General features: G+C 40.2%; 3 protein-coding genes across 3 annotated transcripts in view; 2 read left to right on the top strand and 1 right to left on the bottom strand.

Annotated features, from left to right (window-relative positions):
• Positions 1-11,393, top strand: part of TTLL12 (tubulin tyrosine ligase-like family, member 12) — a 31,244-nt gene extending 19,851 nt beyond the window's left edge. Inside the window, exons 7-14 of the mRNA XM_010002979.1 lie at positions 3,829-3,945; positions 4,055-4,249; positions 5,742-5,853; positions 6,634-6,785; positions 6,872-6,953; positions 7,393-7,461; positions 9,595-9,733; positions 10,960-11,393. Of these exons, the coding sequence (XP_010001281.1) occupies positions 3,829-3,945; positions 4,055-4,249; positions 5,742-5,853; positions 6,634-6,785; positions 6,872-6,953; positions 7,393-7,461; positions 9,595-9,733; positions 10,960-11,111 (1,018 nt within the window). The 3' untranslated portion in view covers positions 11,112-11,393. The remainder of the gene's footprint in view (positions 1-3,828; positions 3,946-4,054; positions 4,250-5,741; positions 5,854-6,633; positions 6,786-6,871; positions 6,954-7,392; positions 7,462-9,594; positions 9,734-10,959) is intronic.
• Positions 11,394-13,760: 2,367 nt separating this feature from the next.
• Positions 13,761-18,332, bottom strand: TSPO (translocator protein (18kDa)). The gene is made up of 3 exons (XM_010002980.1): positions 18,133-18,332; positions 14,894-15,032; positions 13,761-13,995 (listed from the first exon to the last, which is right to left on the bottom strand). The coding sequence occupies exons 1-3, from the start codon at positions 18,318-18,320 to the stop codon at positions 13,819-13,821; spliced, it is 504 nt and encodes a 167-aa protein (XP_010001282.1). The 5' UTR covers positions 18,321-18,332; the 3' UTR covers positions 13,761-13,818.
• A 1,046-nt stretch (positions 18,333-19,378) lies between these two features.
• MCAT (malonyl CoA:ACP acyltransferase (mitochondrial)) overlaps positions 19,379-24,428 on the top strand; it is a 7,654-nt gene continuing 2,604 nt past the window's right edge. The window contains exon 1 of the mRNA XM_010003028.1: positions 19,379-19,591. Coding sequence (XP_010001330.1) covers positions 19,379-19,591 — 213 coding nt within the window. The remainder of the gene's footprint in view (positions 19,592-24,428) is intronic.

The following is a 24,428-nucleotide window of genomic DNA, read 5'->3' on the forward strand; positions in this document are numbered from 1 at the left end:
CCGATCCCCGCGGAGCGGGCACAGGCGGCGCCCCCCCCCTCTCCGTTTCTCCGGGCAGCAGCAGTGGCGTTCAGGCAGGTTCAGGTACTGTAGCGGGGTCTCGTTCCAAGCAGGCAGAGAGAGCGAGCAGAGCCCTGCAGATCCTACTCTTTTTATGGATCAGAGACCATTGTTCCAGAAAGTACCTCTGTCTGAATTAGCCAATCACTATTGGCCAGGTACGTATTCTGTTAGAGGCAGTTTTTAATCTATTGTTTATTTTTCTGCCAGCTATCACAACCCGTGTGCTGCTTCTTTGCTATGCACTTACCTGGTAGGGCAAGAGGCCTGCTCATTCTGTCCTTGAGTGAATCAGTGAAAAGGCGTCACTCTTGCTTTGCTGGCTTGAAAGGCTTTTTTTGTTTAGTCTTATGTATGGGGAAAGAAGATGGACCGTTCCCCACACTGCACTTGGCAAAGACAGATTTAACTCTTGTTTCTTTTGTGTTGTATCTTTGTGTTTGATAAGCAAGCATAATAATGCCTACATAAATTTATAAAATAATTATATAATATAGAATATAAATAAATATATAAAATATAAATATAAAATATAAATATGAAATAAAATAAATTTAATAAAGCATACATATTTAAGGGTCTTTTGGCACGAATTTCTTACCTAGATTTCAAAAATTAAAACAGGCCTTTTATTGTTAATGAGTAGCACCTCTGTGAAATCTTGTGTATAGCTGTAAGATAATGGGGGGGGGGAAGGAAATCTAATAGTCCTTTAGTCTTTGGTAACTATATATTATAGAATATACCAGTGTCTTCTGTGTAACTGTAAAGGCAGCTCAGTGTTGTAGTGGGAGTTTTTTGAAGCATAAGTATTATTTTTTTAAGAAGGGAGTTCTTTGTTTTTAATACCTAGAGGATTGAGTACTGGAGTCTTTTCTTAAGCCTGCTGTTTGGAGTGGCTGAATGCAGGTCACTACTCGTCTATCTGTGTGATGTAGAGCTTATGTTGAGAGCTTAAGTGAATCAACACTGAGGTAAATGAATGTTTGGATGTGCAACAGGAGGTGATCCACCTCTCAGTTGAATCCCCAATTTGTGTACAGAACACTCTGCTCTTCAGCTGAGAGAGCTAGCTGGTGCTCAGCCAGCAATGGCAGTTTATTAGTAAATGGTGTATATGGAAACATGGAATAAAAAGAGAGTGGGGAAGAGGGAGCCTCTGACTGATTAAATTATATCAAGTGAATGATGTGGAATAAAGTTTATTGGAGTTATCAGATGCTGCCAGGCTCTTCAAGTGTCCTTCCATGCTGTGTAAGGCCAAATGCCTTAGTCTCAGGCCTGTGTTACAGCAGCATTTTTCGTACCATTGTCCCTTTCTGACAGGAGTAAGGAAATTTGCCACAGAAATTATATTTGTTTGGCCTTAAGCACCAATTAATCTATTTTAACACCTTCAATGTGTTACCCAGTTAGAAGAATTGTGAGAACCATCAGTTGATGAAACAAAGGTTTCAAAGGTATTTGCTGTACTTGCAACTGGAGGGGAAGGAAGCTTTACTCTTTTTGCTCCTGAAGGTCCCCTACTGCGTTACTTCCACGAATTTCCGTAAAAATCCCTTTCTTTCAGCTTTACCTTTAAATGCATTCAAGGTCTCTGATGGTTCATATGCGAAAGAGTCTCTGGCTCTTCATAGCTCCAGTGTGATGCTAATTTTGAACCAAGGTTTCACCTCTGTCCTGGAGAAAGCAGTTGTAACTGGACTGTTTCTGCAGACAACTAACCAAATTATTCTACTACCTTAGCACAGCTCTAATCATGGCTGTACTCCAAATACATAACATTATACAAGTTTTATCCAACCACATTGCATTTCAGACTAAGTGTACCCAACTCTGTACTTGACTGTGCGACTTTTACCCTTTTTCCTGAGCTGGAAACCAGATAACACTCATATAACCTGGACCAGAAGCTGATAATTCTTAAGGCCAGCATTCCAGCTCTCTGCCACAAAAAAATTGTGCCGTATGGTGTCAGAATATTTCCATGCCATGCTAAGGGAGCTTAATCACAAGAAGGGAAAAAAACCCAAACAAATAAAAACCCGACATATTGCTGCTCGTTTGTTGAGTTGATTCAACAAGCAGAATAGCTCCATGTGTAGATCTGATGATCCTATTGCTGTTACGATCTATTAGCTAGGTTTGGATACAGCTACACAGGACTAGTGTCTTTGTGAGATGACAAATTGTTTTGTAGGGCATGTTTGTAATGGACTGATCTGAGCCTTAAATTCCAGTATTTCTTGTGTTGCATGTGTTCTTGCCTGCATGTTTTTGTGGGCAATGTTGGATGCTTGAAGTCTTATAATGCTGTAAGAAAGGCTTTTATTTTCATGCCACCATTTTGATTCCCCTTTGCTTCACAGAGGACTAAAAGGTGCCTCCAAACTAGTGGGTCTTTGGATATCTTGTATGTGAAATAGGTTTGACAGAGCTTGTACTGGATCCAGTAGAACAGATTTGGTATTGTACTTTCCCTCGGTGTACAGACTCATAAGGAAAACCAAGAAGCCACATACTGCAAAAGGAAATGCTGGTGGGACTGTATGGAAATACTAACTTTGCTCCGTTGCAACAGTGGGGAAAGACTTGTGACTTCTTTCAACAGGGCTGCCAGGCTGATGCTTCTTCTGCAATAAAGTAACCTCTCTTAGTGTTAGGCTTTAGCATAAATAGTATAGTCATTGTAGTATGTCCCACATGAAGCTATGGAAAATATCTTGCATAGTTTTCTTTTTAAAGAATATATTTCCCCTGTGACTTGGGTATTTTTACAGTTCATTTCAGAGAAGTCTCCCAAGGGAATGTATCTTCCAGTTGGTTAGTAGCAGAGGAAGAGAGGAAAGTTACACAACTAGTAAGAATAGGTCTGGAGAGGAGGAAAAATATAGTGGTTTCTTATGGGAAATATTAGCAGTTGCTTAGTCTGTTTAAACATTCTCTCACAATGAGAAGTGTTTTCTATGACACTGTCTCATTTTGAGTCATCATGCTGAATTCTGAATTAAGTGACCTCATGTCAAGATGCAGAATGATCAAAATAGCCTGTATTTCAGTCTGCTTATTTTAGCATGTCAGATAAACAACTTACTGATTTTATTTGAGGGGAATTTCCTCAGATGTGCAACACTTTGCCTCATTCTTGGCTATGTTCTGTAATGTGTATTAGGTTTGGGTTGGGTTTCTGTGTGGGTTTTAATGGGGCTGGGAAAAGATTCATATTAAACCTCAAAGTTGTGTACTTTGTACATATAGGTAATATGCATACTTTCACATGTTTTGATCATTTGGAAATGTTTCTGTTCATATGAAGTTCTGAAAATAGTCTTTGGAAATTACTGAGTTAAACTGACGAGATTTCCTATTAATATATTTCCTGTGAATGACAGCAGATTGAGTTTTAGGGCTCTTCCAGCAACAGAGGCGTTCACAGGGTCTCTCTCACTTACGAACTTTTCATGTAGAATAATGAATTTGTGTTAGTGCTTCACTGTCAAAGACTTAGTCACTAGTTCTGGATTCTTACTTCTGTGAAAGTTATAGGAGATAAACTATATTTGAGATGTCTGTCTCAGAATTCAAAATTTCAATCTGTTTCGCTTCAATTTGAAATGTTGCTGTGTATTGAGGTTGTCACAGACCATGTGTATTCGCAAAGCATAATTCTTGTAGGAAGCCAAGCTTAAAAACTTTTTCTGTTCATGCATGAGTTGATCAGTTTCAGAAACCAAGCTGATGTGTTTTTCATACGCCTTTTTCTTCTAGGGTTTTCACAGACATTCAGCAAGTCCTCAACAACCTGACACATCCCAAATTTGTATTCACAGACAACGAGGGAGAAGCAGACATCCTCTACAACTTCTCACACTTCAAAGATTATAGGTTGCAGTCATTCCCCTGATAATACAAAATCTTTTGTTACTATAAAAACTGAACTCCCAAAGTCATCCCCAACCTTCCTCCCTCACCCAACAGTGTCTGTGTTTTGTAGGAAGCTAAGTGAGGAAAGGCCTGAGGTAATGCTGAATCAGTTCCCATGTGAGAACCTCCTGACTGTCAAAGACTGCCTGGCATCCATCGCTAGACGAGCTGGAGGACCAGATGGGCCAAGGTGGTTGCCTCGTACTTTTAACCTCCAAACAGAGTTGCCTCAGTTCATCAGCTACTTTCAGCAACGCAACAGAAGGTGGGATGTGTTTCCACTTCCTTACATTTTATACTTTCTTTTTGCCACTTTACTCAGTTATGGCTAACCTGTATTTTGGGCTTGCTAGCTGTTACATCACCATGAGTTTGCTCTTCCTGCATTTGTGTTCAAGTGAATTTTGTGTGGAAAGTGTGAGCTTTTTAGGTATTTTCTTCACTGCAAGAATGATTAAACAACACATTTTGAAACACAAACTTTGTCATGATTGGATACAGATTTGAAAGCTGTTGCTTTTTCTGTAGTCAAGGTCTTACCTCTTGTATTTAGCAGATACAGAAAGCATCAAGTTGTTGTTTGCAACACGTTTGTGTTTTTTTTGTTGTTTGGTTTTTTTTCCAGGGGAACAATAGCAGTTATTCTTGCACTTAAACCAGAGTGTAAAATGTTTAGAGTTAATGTACTTGGATTCTGTAAGACTATGAAAGTAAAACTGAGTTTTGATGTTAGCCTAAAGCAGTTGTGGAGCTTTAGGATTTTAAATTCACACTTTCTGCTGCTGACATGGACTGTTCCGGTTGAGAGGCTGCTTTTTTGGTGTCGCTTGTTTGTGGCGCCCCCTGCCAGGCGTTTCTTTTGGCAATTCTTTGCTCTACGTATTCTGTTACTGACCAGCATAACCAGGAGAGAGTGCTCCTTCTATGTATCCCTACTGTGAGGTGTTTTAGTTCCTTTTTAAGTATCAAGGATTGACCATGAATACAGTGTGTATGTAGAGAATGCGAAGGGGGGGATAGGAATTTTCAAATAAAAAAACCAAAACATACCCTCTTAAGTTAACTTCAGCTTGGTTTATGCTGTTTATCATGGAGCTCAAGAAGTTCCTCAGGATGCTTTAATCGATTGATGAAAGGAAGACATCTTTTTCAACATATCTTTCTGAGTAAGACCAGCATGTTGCTTGTTTTCCTCAAGGAAATGTCAAGTAGTTTTGCCCATTGAGGTAGCTATAAAGTGAGAAGATAATGGTGCGCTTTCATTTTCTTGCAGTAGGAACTGCTGAGATATTTTGTGATTTCTTCCCAAAGAGATGAGTTATGATGTTATGATTTGGAGATGTTACTAGGGAATCAACTGGGAAAATTGCATGATGCTGTGGTAGAATGTTCTCAGGCTCCAGGCAGTATGATTTCTGCACCATGACCTTTGTGTATTCTTGATGCTGCTGCCGTGTTGATGTGTTGTTTCCCCTTTTTGAAGGAGTCAGACGCAGAAGGAAATGAATGGTGAGAGCATGCTAAGCCCTAACTGAAAAGATCAGTGAAAGCTTCTGCTGCCTTTTCTCCCCTGTAAAGGCTCACTGTTCCCAGCTGTCAGTCAAAAGTCCTTAGTTTTTGCACTGATACTGATAATGTATTTATTCAGGGGAGCAGATAGATCAGTTCAAGTGGATGTTCAGACAGATGAATGAGGTGGATACTTACTCTCACACACTCTCTCTCTCTCTCTCTCTCTCTCTCTCTCCCCCTCTTAGAGGAGAAGACAATCACTGGATATGCAAACCATGGAACTTGGCCAGAAGCCTGGATACCCACATCACCAACAACCTTAACAATATCATCAGGCATAGGGAAAGCAGCCCAAAGGTTAGAGAGCCTAGTTTTGAATGTGATTTAAAGGGGAGAGCTGCAAAAACCCTTCTTGGAAGTAGTTCTAAAAATACTAATTTTCTTCATATGCTGGCCACAGGGATACAGTTTCAATCAGTTCAGAATTGATTAATATGCAAATTGGTCAGCTCCACTGGTTGCAGTGATTAACTCAGAGCCTGGTGTTTTCTTATTTAAAAAATAAAATTTGCCCTGACAGCAATGACAGCACACTCCAGTGTGCTGCTACTTTAACATGAACACACATTAACTATGCTTAATGTTGGTCATAAATTTTGGAACATTATTGCTTTGTCTCCTGGTTGATATTGCTCAAAGTACTGGCAGAAAGTACTGTCTTTGCCAACAATAGATGAATTATGGAGTTTTTTAATAGGGAATCTGCAATTTGTGGTCATATGTCAGTGTCACTTCAGCTTTATTTCTCTTGCTGTGTGGACTGCGTGTTTTCTGGAATGCAAAAATGCACAGGGAGTTGCTTCAGTATTCTAGTTCCCAACAACAAAGTCACTAAAATGATAAATAAAATTATATTGTGATTATTAAGCAATACATTCTGCCTTCCCTCTTTCCTCACCCTGATGTCAAAGAGTTTGCTAAAAGGTACCTATTTGCATAGCAACACTGTGTATTTGTGCACATTTCTAACAAAAAACTGAAATGCATTCGAGAATAGCTTAAATCATCAAGATCCAGTGACACTTTTTCACTTCAGCTGAACTGCATTTACTGTGAGTGGTTTTTGCTTTGTTGCAGGTTGTGTGCAAATACATTGAGAATCCAGTGTTGTTTCACAGAGAGGATGTGGGGATGGTTAAATTTGACATCCGTTATGTGGTGTTGCTGCGGTCCGTAAAGCCGCTCAGGCTGTATATCTATGATGTGTTCTGGCTGCGCTTCTCAAATCGGTAATTAAGTGCCCTTCATTCATTTGGGGAGGGGCTTAAAATTCAATCTGATACTTTGGAAACTAAGGAGTTCTTTTATTCTTTAGGGCATTTTCCCTTGATGACTTGGATGACTATGAGAAGCATTTCACAGTCATGAATTATGCTCCTGGTGTCACATTAAAACAGGTAGGCAAACAGCCTAAAACATTCCCTTACTTTTCTGTTGTTAGAAAATCTTCCAGTGCCTCCTTTGTGACTTTTGCCAAATAACCTATTTCACATCCACTTAAGCAGTGAGGCTGTCAAAAGTATCCTAAGCCAGTATTTTCCTAGACTCTTCCCTCTCTGGACCCTTAATCATCTGTGGTTATATAAGGTGATGCAAACCTACATTCTGAATATAACTCACATTGATAAGAGATCAGAAAAGAATTATTAAAATGGTAGCTAATAACTGTCCAAATATCCAGTGTGGTCTTTTATAACAAGAAATACTGGATCAAGGAAGGTATTCAGGAACTGTCTAATTCCCTAGTTCACTGCCAGGGTTTGTATGAATGGCAACAAATATTTGATGTTTCACTTTCTTGTCATCTGATTGTTCAGTCACTCCCAACTGTTTTAGGTACACTGTGAAGAATTTATTCCTCTGTTTGAAAAACAATATCCTGAATATCCTTGGCCAACAGTACAAGTAAGTCAGCACTTCTTCTTTCTCATGTAAATAGTAATTTATTTATTTTTCTACTCAGCAGACTAGCTTTTCCAAAAGTGGTATTGGCTTTTTTATTCATAAGATGTATTTCATGTGTTTCAGTTCCACAAAGGACAGAAAAAGTTAACTTTTACTTTAGAAGCATTTGTTAACTTAATGTATTCCCTCTCAAATATTTTGTTGTTAGCATGTGTGAATTCTATTTCATGATTACACTATGAGAATTCTTTATATTGGACTTACTAATCAAGCAGGTCCTGACTACCCATAGGATTCTGGGAGTAGAATTGTTTTCATGTCCCTCCATCTTTTTACAGAAGGTTGCTAATAATCTAAGCCCATGGTTGTGAAGACTTAGTATTTCATGAAAAATGGCAGGGAAGTTCAGAATATAAATTGTGCTGATCAGTACAGATGTTGCTTCCATGACTGTAGAAAAGTTGAACTACTGTAGGATTCAGGCTCTGGCTTCCTTTGTTGCAAATGGCTTCACAAAGATAAGGAGGTGTCAGAACAAGTAGGACACTAAAAGAAATAGGAAGTTACAGTATATAGTGGTCTCAGTAGAATGGCATCACAGGTTATGATCTATATATTTTAATTAGAGCTGTCGATCTAAAGATCTCCCTGTACACTTTCAGGTTAGTTTGCTGTGTAGTGCACTAGAGCTCACTTACAAGATAAGGATGTGCCCACCTGTGCCCAAGTGGCTGATAGAAGTAAGTCCTGCCACTGCTTCAGGGGCACTGTGTTTGAAGGGTTACACTGCCAGACTGATGGTGCAGAAGCTACATTTGTATACTGTGGCATATTTAAAAGTAAAAATGTTAGGCTGGTCTTCTCTCTTTCCTGAAGGACCCCTCTTCCACCAATATTTTATCTCTGAGCTAGTCAGTTAGAAGCCCTGTTTGTTAAATTACATCTTGCCTTTGAGACTGCAAGGCAGAATTTCCAGCTGCTGCCCCAGCTTCTCTGCCTTAGCGAGCTGGCCAGAGCCCTGTCACTGGTCACTGCATGAATGACTTTTCATAAGAAAGCAGATAGTTCCCCAATACTCGGGCATCTTTTATCTGGGAAGAGGAAGCTCCAAATACTGTAGTTCCATAAAACATACAGAAAGGCAGACGAGGGCCTCCTCATTGATTTTTGCCAGTAATTTGTGCTTGAAATAAAAAGCTTAACGTGAAGAGGTGGTTCATTGTTACATTCTTACATATTTATCAGGGGCTAAGAGATGTAAGATGAACAGTAGCCAAGCATTTGTTGGTGCATATGCTTTCAAAAGTGAATAAATTACCCGTGGGTTGATTTCCATAAATTAATTTATATAGTTTTAACTAGGGCCTCATATCCAATCAGTGATACTCAAAGTGTGACAGGTTTTGCAGGATTAGGTTAAAAATAGTCTGGAATAAACTACAAGGAGTAAAAAGAGAAATGTCAGAACATTACTGTAGGTTACCCTAAGTAGTATTGTGTGCAGAGTGGGAAGTATCACACCATGTTTTTATTTGCAGAAGGAATGGTTCACTGCAGGATAAACTAAATGCTGAAATTCACACCTGCATGTTCTTTCTGGTTTATTTCACTTTCACATTAGATATGATTGTTTCTCAAAGTACCAATGTAGTATGTTCTTAAAATCTGTGTGTCCCTGTCACTTTTTTAGAGGTTTAAAGTAGATAGAAGATTTTTTGTTGCAGAACAAACCAATGTGTGAAGCTAGAGTGGAAGTTTATAGGCAGGAAAAAGCCAGAACTTCACAGTTGCACTGCTGGTGTCCACAGAACTCTCCTGACACACAATAAACTGTATACTGTATTGCAGCAGTATACAGTGCAGTACTGTTCATAATGCCTGAGAAGGGGGTTAATTTTAATATTAAATGCACTGTTTTCAGGATTTCTGTAGCACTGATTTGCTCCCTAGAAAAGTCTGTAGATATTGCCAGGTGCTCAGCACTTTCACTTTAGGTCTAAACACACATTTTGAAGCTAGTGCTGTGCAGTTTTTCATCTGTTGGCTAGTGTAATTTATACAAAGTCTTTTAAAAACATCTTTACTGGTTTTATGGAATCTCATTCTCATTCAGAGACCTTTTTCTGCTATTAGGAAAATATTTTTAAGGCATTTGCTGAATTGTTCCAAGTTGCTTCAGCTAAACCTGCACCTCTTGGCATCTGTGATTATCCATCATCAAGAGCAATATATGCCATTGACTTGATGCTAAAATGGGACACCAGCAGAGATGGTGAGAAACTCCTTTCTTTGAATGTTGAATTCTTTATATTTGTGGACATTTTCAGAAATGTATTTCTTCTGTCTGAACTCTTACTGTTTTACACACAGTATGAGCTGCATGCTCTGTGCCTCCCACTGACATCGAAGTGGATTTGGAGTTGCAGATCTGTGGAGTTAGCATCTGCTGTGCTGGTTAACAGTAATGATGGGGTAGTGTTAACTATGGCTGAATCCTTGCTTCCCTTATGACCCTGCTACTGCCATTCTCTGATTAACAAAAAAACGCAAAAAACCCCCCCACACCCCCCCAAAAAACGCAACTGTACAGCAGTCTAGTCTCTCTGACAGCAACAAGTTTTCTTTCCCATTTATGGTGAGACAATGTTTGAAATACCTGTCTCTTTATGAAAACCTTCAAAAGATATTTTACTGTCTGTGGCTTCTAGGCTTAGCCCAGTGTTTTCAATGTGCAATTCCTTTTTAAAGCAGGGAAGGGACCAGTTTCACCATTTCAGTGGTATTGATGTCCTCAGGACTGTCACTCAGTTGTTGCCAAATCTCTGCAAGAACATGTATATGAAGCCGCTTCATGTTACTGCCACAGCATGGCTAACAATTACCTGGAGCCTTCCTTCTAGCCAGTTGTGGAGCACTGGTAGCAAAATCTGGGTGAATTCTTTGTTATCTCACCAGGAGGCTCAAAAGTGTTCTGTAAGCATGCCCAACCCAGATGCATGTCTCTTGTATGTAGAAGAGCAACAGAGGCACCAAACACAAAAAGGAGTCCTGGTGGACTATTAAAGAGAATGGAGTGTATTCTTGTGACCTTGTGGTCCTTGGGACACAGGGAAAATACATTGTTTGTGCCCAGGTTTGCTGGAAGAGTGATTGGATGTTGTATGTTGGGCAGATGCCCCTAGCCCAGTCCTGTAGTGGCTGTAAGGGTCAAGCAAGACAGCTGTATTGGGGAGATCCTATTCAATTGCTGCAAATGCTCATTCTAAATGAGACAATGAATTATAACAATGATTGTAGAATCCATTGAATTACGGTCCTCTGGTGGTGGAATGGACCTTTGTCCCTCCAGAAAAACCCATACCCACTGAAATAAAAACACCCTGCTGGTTTGCCAGATGGGAGTGTTTTTCAGTCATTTCATATATTCTGGCTTAAAGACAGATTCAGGATCTCTACAGAGCTTGTAGTAAGAGGCAATGTTTGTGTTCCCCTTTACAGGGAAAAGAATTATGCAGCCTCAGATACTGGAGGTGAACTTTAATCCCGACTGTGATAGAGCCTGCAAATACCACCCTACTTTTTTTAATGATGTCTTCAGCACCCTATTTCTGGATGAAACAGACAGCTGCCATGTGACGAGCATTGTCTAGCCACAGGAGGCTTATCTCTTAATAATTTCCTTCACAGATACACTTAACAGCAAGATTTATATTTCAGTTCTATGAGCTGCTGATGCAACTATTTTCCTATACTGGTAACCCAGGAAAAAAAGGAATTCAAATCAGAAGAATATGCATATACCATATATTGTATTGATAATAATTTTGTCTGTATTTTCCTTGTCTTGCTTAGTTCTACAAACGATCGGTTTGTGTTGACCAAATATCTTGTTTACTGAATATAGGAGACCTCAAAATAGGACAGTAACTGGAGCAATTGACTTGTTTCTCAGGTAGCCAGATTGCTTGCTTGCTGGGAAACATTGCACAAGTTACTCATGACAACATTAAAACTGTAATTTACTGAATCATGTTGGAGTTTGTATATCTTTCTTATCTCTCCCTTTGTTATACAAAGATGTAAAATGTTCTGATGGGAATATGGTATTTCAGTATAATGAACTACTAGGGTCATGACATTAAAGATGTGATGGCTTTTTCTTTTTTTTCTTATTTAAAAAAGAAAAAGAAAATCCACAGCATTTAGGAACCCTATACTGCTGCCTGTCATCCTTACCCTGCCCCTTAAAGAAACTAGATTTTTGAGAAGTGGTCAGGCAGGGATTGAGAAGGATGCAATATCTAGAGCAGCATGGGAATACAGAAGAAGCCCAAAGGAATGAAAGGGGCCTGGGAAACTGCTCAAAGGCCAGGCAGTCTTTGGACTTCAAAGCTTAGGCCCTAAGATAGAGATATTTGGGAATGGGGTGTCAGTTTGAAGTAAATAATTCCTAATCTTTCCTCCCTTCTCAAATCAGGATAATTTGGTGAAATTTAGGAATTTGATGCTACATGTATGTTGCTTTGGATAGATGTACAAGTTGCAAAAATTCTGCTGACTGTCAGGAAATATGTGAGTAGATTTTTTTTTTTTATCTAGTTGCAGCAATCGGGATCTGCTTGAGAGCAATGTACAGCTATAAAATTGTATTATGTTGTAAACCTTCTTTACTTCAAGCTTTGCAAATATGCAGCATGCTATCTCTCCTGATGAGGGAGCAAGAGGGATATTTTAGGCTATCTCAGGCCGATCTGCAGAAGCCTGCTTCTTTCCACTGACTGGAACATAGGCTGGAGAAATAAACCATCTGTCTCCTATGGAAGTTTAGTCACTGCACAGGTGGAGCAGCAGGGAGAGCTGGATTGCACAGTCAGAAGTGGTGTGACAGCCTGATCACAAGTCAGAACTTTTTTGGACTCCTTACTTAAATGTGATTAAAGAAACATGGTGGAAGTGTTAACATAGATGGTGCAACTGCTCCTGATGCAGGGAAAACGTTTTTCTGCAGTATAGAATACAGTAATGGGTGTTTGAAGACTGGATGTAAGGGGATATGCAGTACTGTTCAGCAGATTTGTCACTTGTATGACAGCGAAAGACACCTTCTGCCTTTGAAGTACCTGAAAATGTAACAAAGGGCCTAGGGATCTAGAATAAAGGACAACTTTTCTCTCATCATGAAGAAGAAAGTGATGTCATACTTGGCAAACGAGAAGAATGACTTAAAAAGCAGTAAGATTTGTGCAGTGGGACCATAATCTGTGGGCAAAAATAGTCTCTTGTGCTGTTAGACAAAAGATATGTTTTTCTCTTTACAGGAAGCAACTGTTTGAACTAAGCATCCCAGATTTTAGTATGTCAGCTACCATATCTCTGAAGAGGAGAAATCCTTGTTGCTATTTCTAAGCAGTTAAAGTGAGAAGGTGCAGGTATGAGACCCTAGTTGCTACGGTGTATGTACTGCCCTCCTGGGCAACTGACCCACCTGTGGCTTGGCTGCCAGCTCCACTGTCAAGGTCTAAGGGTGAACTGGCATCACACTGAGGGCCAAGGTATGTTAGTGCTATTTGGGCAGTGCTGCTGGTGATGCTTCAGAGGTGTTCCTAGATATTTAGATCCTCTTAGTTTCTCTCTAGGTGCTCTGAATTTCCTGTTTTGTCTTGCCCATTGCAATGGTGAGAAGAGACAAAGGGGTGATCTTTGAGGCTACAGCATCCTATTGCATTCAGTATTTTTCAGCTTTAAAACCATTTAAAACAATAAAAACAGATGAACAAGGTTAATAAGTTTACATATAGTTTAATGCATTTAGCTAACAATAGATTGCACAGTGCTTCAAAGTGGGAAGGCACAGATTGTGAAAAAGATCTTGAAAAACATTTCTGGAGTACAATGACCAGAAGATAAGTACCTGACAGCTGTAGTGGGACACACCATACATTAAAGCTCTGTGTCTAGTGGTAAATAAGAAAGATTAAGGCCACAATTATGCCTGTCACTGTTTGGAGCAGCTTTCTGGAAGCTGTGTTAATATAAGGCTGGGTTTCTTCTGAACATAATGAAGTTGGAGCTCATATGTATTTCTGGTAATAGTTAAAATGCTGTAGTCATATAAAGTGTAATGCTGTAGTACAGAAAACTAGTACTTTTAAATCAGCATTATTCTTTTTGTTTGCTATAAAACCCAGTTACTCTTTGTGACTTGCCAAGTAAAGACATTTGCTTTAAACAAATACTGATTTGTCAACTTGTACTTAACAAACTAGTGGTGTAAGTAGTTCAGCTAAAAACAAAATAAGGTCATAACTTCATTTAGAAAAATTCTTGTGGAAAAAAGTTGTCTTGGCTGAAAACCATTTATTCATATAGGTTCTTTTTGCGATTGTCCTTCCAGACACGGTAATTGAGTGCAGAAGCCATGGTTAGCCAAGCTAAATAAGGAACCATCAAATAAGCTGCTGTTTTGTTGATGTTATACCAGGAAGCAGTTGTAGCTGTTGCCATACCAGTGGTGAGCAGGAGAGTGACCAGCCCCTGAAACACAGGGAAGTGTTATTTTCACTTGTTGCATTTTCTTGACTAGATAGTCTTTGTGTGGCTTTTTCCACTTAGCTCTGGGATTTGTTGGATCCCTCCATGAGTTAATTCCTTCTCAGAAAACAAGCCAGCAAAACCAAACAAGACGTTTCTGCTGAATTACAAGTTTAATTGACTCATAAAATAATACAAGAGTCACAGAGATGGCCATTGCAGCTGGGAGCAGAAGAGGGAGAAGAAAATCCCCCTCACCGATACCCTCTTTTTTTTGACAGCAGGAAGTGCTCCACTGAGTACAAACCCAATGCAACACTGAGCAAGTCACTTAGCTAGGTAAATTTACCCAGTCTTTTCATGTCATAGATGCTGCCTGAAGAGATGCCATGTGAAAGAATCAGTGATAGATTGCAAAGTCTCCCACTGTTACAGCATTGCAAATATATGTTAAGAGAACCAGGCAAGTATTTTCTATTTTTATTATTGATTTTTATTTCTGAGGCAAGCTGTTTCTCTTCAGACTGCAGAAAATTAGTCTTGTCTAAAAATGCATGCTAATTACCTGAGTAATGCCATGATAAGCTTCTCGCTGCTGTTTGCCAGAGATACCTAGGAATTTTAGTGAGGCATAAATCTGCATTTTCTAGTCACACAAAGCCCTTGTCAAGGGATGGCAGAAAGAGCTTCTTGAAATCTGAACATTTCAGGATGTTGTAGATAATGTAAATTCTCTTAAGTGGCTGCTGGGATGCATTAAAGAGAATTTTTAAAAACTTCTGCAAGCCACGTTCTGTACTCAGCTCAATTTCAGGGAGAAAAGATCATGATACAAAACTTTAGTCTTTCCACCTTGCAAGTGACAGCAGAAGCCTGATTGAGAAACTACTTTTCCACTTACCCATCCCATTTTGTGTGCTCCAAAAAATATTGGAGTCCATGCCCAGTTTAGTGCCAGCTGCCCTGCATACAGACCCAGAGGAACCATTGACTCTTCATTGAAGCCCCCCAGTTCATCCCACACCAGGTAGGAGCCGTATCTGGAGAAAGCAAATAAAAGGTGTCATTCAGTACTTTGGTTAGAAAGCAACCACACATTCTTAATCAAATAAAATTACTTCAGTGCTAGGATCTACATTAATTTGGAGAAGTAGATATACAGGTACTGCTTGGAAAAGTAACTGCCTGCACAGGGTAGATGACCTGCTTCCTGCAGACATCAATATGGAGGGAGAAAAATTCCCTATCCTGCCAGAATTCTCACTTCTTAGATGCAGAAAAGCAGATGAAACACTGCACTTCAGTCTTAAAAGATGCTGAAATGGAAGCAAGGATAAAGGTAAAGGTCTAAAGAGTGAAGTAACTGTTAATTTTAGTACTAAGAGGTGGTGCTTTAAAAACAAACCCACAAGCCACTAACTTTAAATTAATATAGGAAAGATAAGAAGAGTGACATCCTAAAGGCGAGTATGGGGATGGTTAGTATGAGAGCAGGAGGAACCCTATAGTCACTTCTCAGAAGGAAGGGGATAAAGCTGAGGTGAACAAAGATTTCCAGAACCTTCCTTTCTGCAGGATCCTGGATACAGAAAGATCTTCCAAAAATGTTTTGAAGATTTTCAACAGATCATCTTAATGCCATAGAAGAACAGCTCACTGGAGGGATCCCAGAACATAAGCTGCTAAAGAGAGAATTCTCAGGATTTAGGAGGTTTATTAATGTAAGATTTAATTTTGCCTTGAAGGAGCCTGGTTAGAACAGGGAGCATTTGACACCTAAGACTATTTCTTCTGCTCATTTGACTTTCCCTTTAAACATTAGCTAGATTTCAGTCCAGATGACTGCACAGCTATTCCAAGTGACTACAGTAGAATCCCATGGATAAAATGCCTTGTTTCAAAATTAGTAATCAAATACTGATCCCATCCTGGTAGGCATGTAAGCTGGACAGTGCACTATGCTGGACAGCAGGTGGCTCATATGTATTTCTTTGGGCAGCGGAGCAAAGATGGAGACCAACTTGTGTTATTTTTTTCAGGAGCAGACAAACATCCATAGGAGTAATTGCAAGAAGTTAATAGTCTTTTGTAGCTCCTACAAGAAGGATTTTCTTCTTTTCTGCTTAACCCAGTTAGTGACAAAGCTTCCTTCTTGGCCATTAGTTTCATAAGGACTGAACAATGCAACTTTCATATCTTGGCTGTTTATATCTTGGCAGAGATTATTTAAAAAAAAAAAGAAACGGGGGACAAAGTAAGAATTAGAAAGCTTAACAGTTTATCTTTGTAAAAGGCATTGGGACCCATATCTGTTCCTAAGTGATTTACAGAGCCAGAAAGTGGACTTACAGTTGTTTGTACATCTAACTGACTTCAGATCAAGATCATGATGTACAATCTGCTAGAAAGCTAAATGACAAAGACATGTAAGCTTATTAAATCTTGCTTTGAGTTATTTCTTGCTTTTAATATATTCAAGAGATCCTAAAGGCATGAGAGTTCTTTGATTTTCAAGGAATGTGCACATGATAGATTAGAGAAGGAAGTTCAGGTACTAAAAATTATCTTTTATCTGAGCTAGATGTATAGTACATTACTGGGACCATTCACCTCAGAATATACTGGTTCTGGTATTATCAAAGTAAGTTATAAGCTGTCACAATTTTTATTAAAAAATACTTGATATCCAGGTTTCCTATGAGGAATCCAGAAATGGGATTACAAATGGTATTGTCAAATTGAAAGAAGTCCTTCATGGGAAAGCCACTCAACTCTTGTCTCTTTGTTAAGACTTTTTTTTTTTTTCCACAGGACAGGAATGATCTGATTCATCTGCTTATTAATTACTGGAATATATACGAATAGAGACCAATTTTTAGAAATACTGTGTAAGAAGATGAAGCAAAAAGAATACTGATGGGAAAGGAGGGACAGTACATGAGGCTGCCAAAGCTTTTCTGGAAAGAAAATTAAACCAAAATGGGGACAATGTGTGAGAGCTAATTTAATGTTCAGATACAGTTTCAGGCACCACATAATTGCTATATTTGCAACAGGTGGTGTGGTATTTAAGGTAACCTGCAGGGTGACTATGTAATGTTAACCTGGAAAAGATCTGGTCTCTCTGAAACTTCATAAAGTTAGCCAGTGCTCTATACAGACTACAAATCACTTAAAATGTGTCACAATGGAAGAAATGGGAGGGATAAGCTATAAAAAGCATATTGCAGCCTAAAAACTATTACTATTAGATTAGCAATAGTATGTGCTTGTCAGCTAGGAAAAAACATGCTCAGTTTTAGTCTGTAGCTAGTTCTTAATGACCAAATGCAGAAAAGACAAAGCATCACTGCTTGTGAGCTACACCAACCTTTGAGGCTCTAGGAGCAGAGTGCTACCTCTTCTCTGTGGCACAGCTCACCACAGTTGACATAAAAGCACATAATGTTGGGTGGACAGCTTTTAGAGCATTTTGTGAGGAGTATCAAAGCTACCCAAACAATCTCCTGAAACAGCCTCCCTCTAGAAATATTTTCTCAAAGTAACAGCTGCCAAAATACACTATTATTAAACTTTAAGGTACCTGTGGGAATGGTATTTAGCCTTGTGATTCCCTGTTCATTTGACAGTAATTGCTGTGCTGCCAAGTATCTTAAACCAGTTAAATAGGAGGCAGTAGATGGCTTCAGACATTTACAGTTTGACACCCTGGCAGTTTTATTCAAAAGGAAATGTGTATTTTTATTTTGGTTTATTTTAATTGAGCTCTGTTAGAACAGTTCTCTTTCAGTCCCATCATTCCCCCCTGCCTCACCCCCACCTTCTTATTTTCCTAAAACTGCTGAAGGACATAGGAAGAAGAAATCCTAGTGCTGCCTTGCTCCATCACTGCCAGCTTAACAGGTCTTCCCCTTTGAATGAATGAGGAAAGCTCAGTAATGGCAGCTTTTCAAACTCCTGCTTACAAGCGTATCAAACCCACACGCAACTCCCCAAACATGTTTTTACCTGTTAAACAGGCAGCTTGACACAGTTTTTTACAAACTTAGAGCCACAGGAACACAGTAGTTTTCATGTCTAGCATTATACAATAAGCAACATTGAAACCAGGCAACTGTTAATACAATGTGAAAAACATACCCCATAGATGTGTAGAGTGCTCCCCAAACAGGACCAAACACCCAGTTAGGTGGACACCAGGATGGCTTCTGTAGATGTGCATACCACACTGGAATTTGTCTTTTGGTTATCCTGCCTCCTAAAAATCCTCCTACATTGGGCAGGAGTGTGAAACCCACTACTGGGGCCCAGGCTTGTACCATTTCCATTCAGACAGTCAACCTGAAACAAACCCAGATGTGGTGGTTAGCAGAGCAATTTTTAAATGAAACTACAACAATACTCCATTTTTAGCTTATTTTAGAAATATCTGTGGGTAGGATCTGACCCACAGCCTAGTTCTGTCACTCAGAAAGACTGCAACCAAAATCAATGGATCTTGTACCAGGTTCATGGGACAATACTCACCCCCCATGAAGGAACCTGTCATTTACATGGGGGGGGGACACCTTTACTCACCTCAGCTTTGTGTACTAATATTATTGAATTTTACCTAGATATTTTCACCCATTAAGTATGCCAGAGAAATAAAGCTGTTTGGTATTCATTCCACTTAGGAGGGAAAATATGCATGAAGGTAGGTGTATTTCTGTGTTTAAAAAAAAATAAAGCCCATTCACTCAATGAAGTGGCATAGTCAAGAGTAAGAAAAGACTAACTTCCTGTGCTTAAGTAAAATAACTATGTGTTGTGTTGCATTTTTAGCATCAAAAAGGTGCTGAGGATGCTCCATGTTGTGAGTGATGGGCATTAGTAGCAGAGACTTGAGAAGCTACCTCAGGAAATCACCAGGGAGCACAATGAGAGGCTAAGTACTTAAATAATGTTTTGCTAAACAAGGAAGGAGATCTCGGTGGATAAATGGAGAGTGCACCTGTGGCTACTTTATGAAGCACTCAGAAGTTGCAGCAATTTTAGCTGCCAAGACCATGAAGTGTATTGGATTAAATTTTCCTACAGAAGTAAGACAGAACAATGCCTTGTTCTGGTAGGCCACACTGCTTTAGTCAGAGTATGGGCAGCAATAAAAAAGCAAGCAAGCAGGAAAAAGCTTCATTGCAGATTTTCTGGCCAAAAGCCAAATGCTACAGAAGAGCCGTGTTTAGCTTGCAAAAATGTAAACAGAGTAGAGGCATGATAAAAAAGGGCAGAACAGAAACACGTTCTTTTTTTTCAAATACACAGTAGACAAATACACCCAATTCCTGTTCATCTGTTATGCAAGACAGGGAGCCAGGAGGAAGGAATCTTAAGAGAGGTTGCAGTAATGGGGAAAGAGCAGCGGTGGAAGCCTCAGGAGAGAAAAGGTTTTAGAGCAACCGGTATTTCAGAGGCTTGTCAAAGAAGTGCCTTATTGACTTGGCTGTTGTCTTGGCATACGTTTAAAAGCTTTTATTGCCATAGTTGTGGCTGCTGGAATGAGGAGGCAGGGAGTAGTAGGAAAGTGGAAATTCCACTTGTAACAGATGTGCTTAAACGGGTAGGAAATGTCGCACAGATGATGTTGCGTTGTCGCAGTTCTGCTGGTACAGTGGATTTCTGTTTGGAGAACAGGTATAAATTTGTCCAGCAAAGGAACTCTCTTGCATCATGGTTTTGTTCCTGTACTCAGGTGTCTGGCCATACAGTTATGCAGATTTCATGAAAATATTTCAGTGACTGGAACTACAAGCCAGATTGCACAGGATTAAGAAAAAAATGGGCTGATAGAAGCAGAGTAGAATTTTGAAGCAAAGCAGAATTTAGAAGACAAACCAGAGCATGGAGGGACTGGTAAAGCATGCAGGATTAGAAAGTCTGTAAGGAGTAAACAAGAAGGAGCATGCAGGCTGCTGAGCTGTGGGCATGCTTTAGGGGAGAGTCATGGGAGGGCACTGAATAGGAAAGCACACAAAAAAAGGCAGCAAAACCATACAACAGTCAAAGTCAAAAACAACAAAAGAATGGAGAGTGAAAAAAAAAAAAACTTAAGCAGGGAAGAATTCAGAACTAGGACTTCGAAGAAGTGGGAGATATCCTAATCTGCTGGAATCGTATCAATGAGTTCTTGTGAAGGATGAACAACAAGGAGGGGAGGAAAAATCTGCATAGCTCATTGCTGCCATCCTTCCTGCCTAATGGATTCTACTTGCTATTTACAAGGGAGCGTCTTAAATGGAGCAAAGGAATGAACATGTATTGTTACCCTCCTGAGGGAGCAGGCTGTCAGCTGCAGTGTACACTGCTTGTCACCCCTATTGACAGCATGAAAGGGTCTGCTTTTACTGGGATGTGAAGGAATTGTAATGTGCTGGAGCAACAAGGTGTAATGGGAACAAGAGCTCCAACCACAATGATTCTCTTTGGATGCCTTCAGATAAGTAATTCCTAAAAGTTAAAATTAGAAATTTTAAGTTATTAAGATCTCATTAATTCTTAACTCCGTCGCTCTTGCTTTGCCTACAGAGAAAACACTAGTCTTAGTTCTCCATACATGCTGTAAAGTGCTGGTCATTGTGCAGCTCCAGTGTGGTTGTCACATGCTAATTTTATTAAATTTTTTTTTCAAGTGATAAGCAAGGGCCCAAAGGGGTTTATGCTTTATTTGGATGTAACAGTATCAGGGTGGTTTCCTGTAGGTACTAAGCAACTAGGCCTTGTCAGGGGTTCTGACAGTTTATCTCAAGGGAAAAAAGTCTGAGTGTTCTGTAAGCTGAAAGTGCTAAATGCTGTCAAATTGGAAAAGTACTGCTCTGCTGCAGTCATTAGTGAATAAATGATGTAGCTACAACCTCTGGGTGTTGGAGGACAAATGCTGAAATAACTCTTAAGTGACAAAGAGAAAGAAAATCAGGCAAACAGAAATTGGGAAGGCACAAAGCAAAGAAACAGGGAAAACAAAGCCATGCATGAACCAGGAAAGGGGAAGAAATAGAAATGATTGAACACACTGGCTTGAACTGAATACTAGTCTTTTGACTACTATTACTACTATTTATATACTATGCTTTCCAATAGTATTTCTCAGGACTTACCAAGCATGGCAAAATACTCTCTCTTTCATAGTACCAAAGAGAAAGAGGGACAAAGCCATGCAGCAAGACCAGAATGTGCTGGTAGGGTCAGCCTAGTAGACCACAGCTGTCCATCAGCAGTGAGAGCTCCTGTATTTTAATTCCCAAGAAAGGAAATACTAGTATCAGTTTCCCATAAAAAGCAGTAGCTAACTCAGGGAGCACCACTAGTTCATTTTGGAAGAAGCCATTTCTGTCTTCCTCTGGTTACTTGGTGCAGGTCTTTAGTGAGAGAGGAAGTAAAAGGCAGAAATGTGCTAGCAAGTGGGTACATTCAGTCAGTGCTGCAGCATTGGGTTAGCTGTGCAGCATGAGATGTGTGCGATGTTTATAGAACACCAGGACATTTTTGAAAGTAATGTCATCACAGAGTATATAAAGGATTACAAGCCCTGACTTCTAGTATATAGCTGGTAATCCTGAAATTACTTGGTGATAGCTTACATGGCACAGGTTTGCTAACACAGCCCCTCTGGCTGCATCTATATTGCACAACCTAGAAATAATTACTGCTTTCCCAATCATATCCCAGGTTCACTTCAGGGTGAGAGCTGGTTGCACAGCATTCTTGCACCCTGATTTTCATACTGAAGAAACCCGGATGTTCTATGGATCGTATCTGCAGCGTGCCTGGCAGATACCTGCCTCTAACAACCACCACAGTTGGAAATCTCTTATTCACACATACACTGAACTTGTTTATTGCTGTTTCCACCTCTTATCTCTGCCCTACAACATTTCCTTAATCACCCTACCCATCTTCTGTTTAGCCCTACCCTAACTTCAGGCAGTTACAGCAGTGCAGTGAGGGCTGCAGCAGGCCAGTTTGTTTTACAAAAGTGTTAACATAATTTTTCTAGGTACTCAAACCATCCAGCTTGCCCAAAGCTGGTTCCAGCTGCATGAAGTAACAGGAGGCAAAACCCTGCAACTTGCTGCATAGTGGGCTTCTATCTTTCTGCAAGTTGTTCCTCTGTGGCAGTGCAACATGCAGAAAACCAAACAGAAGCTGTCTATGTCCTCCTCTTTCTGGAAAAAACACTGCACACCACACCCAAAAAAAAAGGAATGGGGTGTGCTATTGGGCAGGACTAGATATATCATGATAGAGGAGCTAGTTTCCTTCAGCCTGATGAAAAATTAACTAAACCACCTTCCCTTTGAGCAGGTCTCTGAAAGGCAGACAGGCCCCTTCTCCAGGCACTCCCAGGGACAGCTTGGTCAGTAAGAAGGAAAGAACAACTACTTTCATTGCATATTCTTATACCCCTGTGCTGATAAACCTCTGCCTGATCCCTCTCTTGTGCAATTTAGTGCTTGGCTACCCAATCACATGGGGCTTAAATTACAGCTATCGCATTAAAAACACGAAGGAAAATCTCTCAGCAGGGCTAAATCGCCCATGCAGTTCTGGGGCTTCTAGTCCCTGCTGTTCAGAGGGTAGACTGACAAAACTGACCAAGCTCTGCCAGTACTGGAGGTCAGGGGGTGTTCCCCCAAAGTATACACTCTCCCTCTTGTCCTCTACAGTACGTTTTTTTTGAGAGCAGGTAAAGTGCTACCTAGGTCTGACAAACAGCATGCAGGTTTTCCCTGAGGAAACACCTTCTTCCTGAGGTAGCTGTCTGAAGAATTAAGGGGTACATATTTCAGTTATATTGATAAACTATGTCTGTTGTGGCTTTAACTCCTGGGAAATCACAACACTGAAACCAAAGTTCTATCACAGCCTGTGACACACAATACAGCTACCACAAAAAAAGCAGTCTTATCTTTGCTGTCTCTTTAAATGGTATGTGTCATATAAATACCTAACAAATACATGTATAGTATATATTTATAATATGTATTTATAACTAAAATTAAAAAATACTGTATTTATGTAAGGACATAACACGAGGTGTATTCATCAGATTTAGAGACAACAAATCCCACGGCCCAGGTTATGCTTCTTTTGAAATGGCAGAGCACAAAATGTGCAAATAAATCTATGATTTGTGGAAGATTCAGGTACTGGGAACTGAAACGTACCCCAGAACAAAATCTTCCTAAGTGATAGTTTTCCATTTATTGGCAAATCTTGTTTTTTCTGTGTACGTTTGCATAAAATCTTCTGCACACAGTGCAATTTAAAGGCCAAACGTCCCCTTGACTACCTTCCTTCTAAACAGGTACCTTTCAGGTATTCTTTTAACCACATCCGAGGGATGCTTAATAGCCACAAGAGAACGTTCATGGGGCATCACCACCGGTAAGTCTCAAGAACAAGCACCACGGTTGCAGGCACCGTATCACTCCCTGGTCTGCTACTGTAGTTTGCAGGAACTGGGCTTTGCCTGTGAAAGCATCAAGCAGGAAGGTCAGAACCACGAATCTTCCCTGGGCTTGACAGGCCTCTGGTAGTAGGAACTGTAATCTGGCTGCCTGGTGCAAAAGGGGCAGCCCTTCCTGTCAGGCAGGTGGGGCAGCTGGGATGCCCAGGAGCTCTAGGGCACAAGCTCAACAGGACAGCAGCGGGTGCTCAGTATTACTCAGGTACTGCCTCTCAGCACAACAGGCATTACCGCTGACATTACAGGTAGAGGCAGCTACCGAGTGGGATGTGGTCATACATTTGTCGTATAAATCCTGTATTACTGCCCGTATATTTCAGCTAACTTGACAGGCTCACTGGCTCTGCCAGGTATTTTACCTGGAGGCTGACAAAAATGGAGGAAACCACCTTATTGAGCAGCATAGGAGAGACATCAGAGAAGTGAGCTAAATCTGCTCACTGTGATCTTTTTTAATTGGCCCAAATATAAAGGCAACAGAATTTCTTGCTATTTTGACCCATTTTCCTTCTCCTGAGTTCAGCTAATGTAATCTCATTCATTAAGCTGCTGCTCTGGGAAGTCTGACTGGCTGCTCAGCACTCTTTCATAGCCCAAAGTGATGCAAAGGTATTGCACAACTGCAACTTCGGCATGGCAACTTTCCCCTTTTTTTTGAATGCTCCAGTTAGTAAAGTGCATCTTGTGCTGATTTGTGTTACTTGGAAATGCAGAAGATAAAAAAACCACCAAACAAGAACAAACAAAAAGTCTCTCTTAAAGAAACATTTCATTAAAAGCAGATTCAGCGATGCTTAGAGTACCTTTATTTCAACAGCAACCTGAAATAACCTTCACTCGAGTGCGGGGAGGCTGGGCTGCGGGCCCCCGAGGGACCGGAGCCACATGTGCGTCCGGCTGCGCGCGCCAACGCGGCTGGCTGCCACGCCGT

Source organism: Chaetura pelagica, unplaced genomic scaffold (assembly GCF_000747805.2).
Source record: "Chaetura pelagica isolate M959 unplaced genomic scaffold, ChaPel_1.0 scaffold117, whole genome shotgun sequence".
NCBI classification, from domain to species: domain Eukaryota; kingdom Metazoa; phylum Chordata; class Aves; order Apodiformes; family Apodidae; genus Chaetura; species Chaetura pelagica.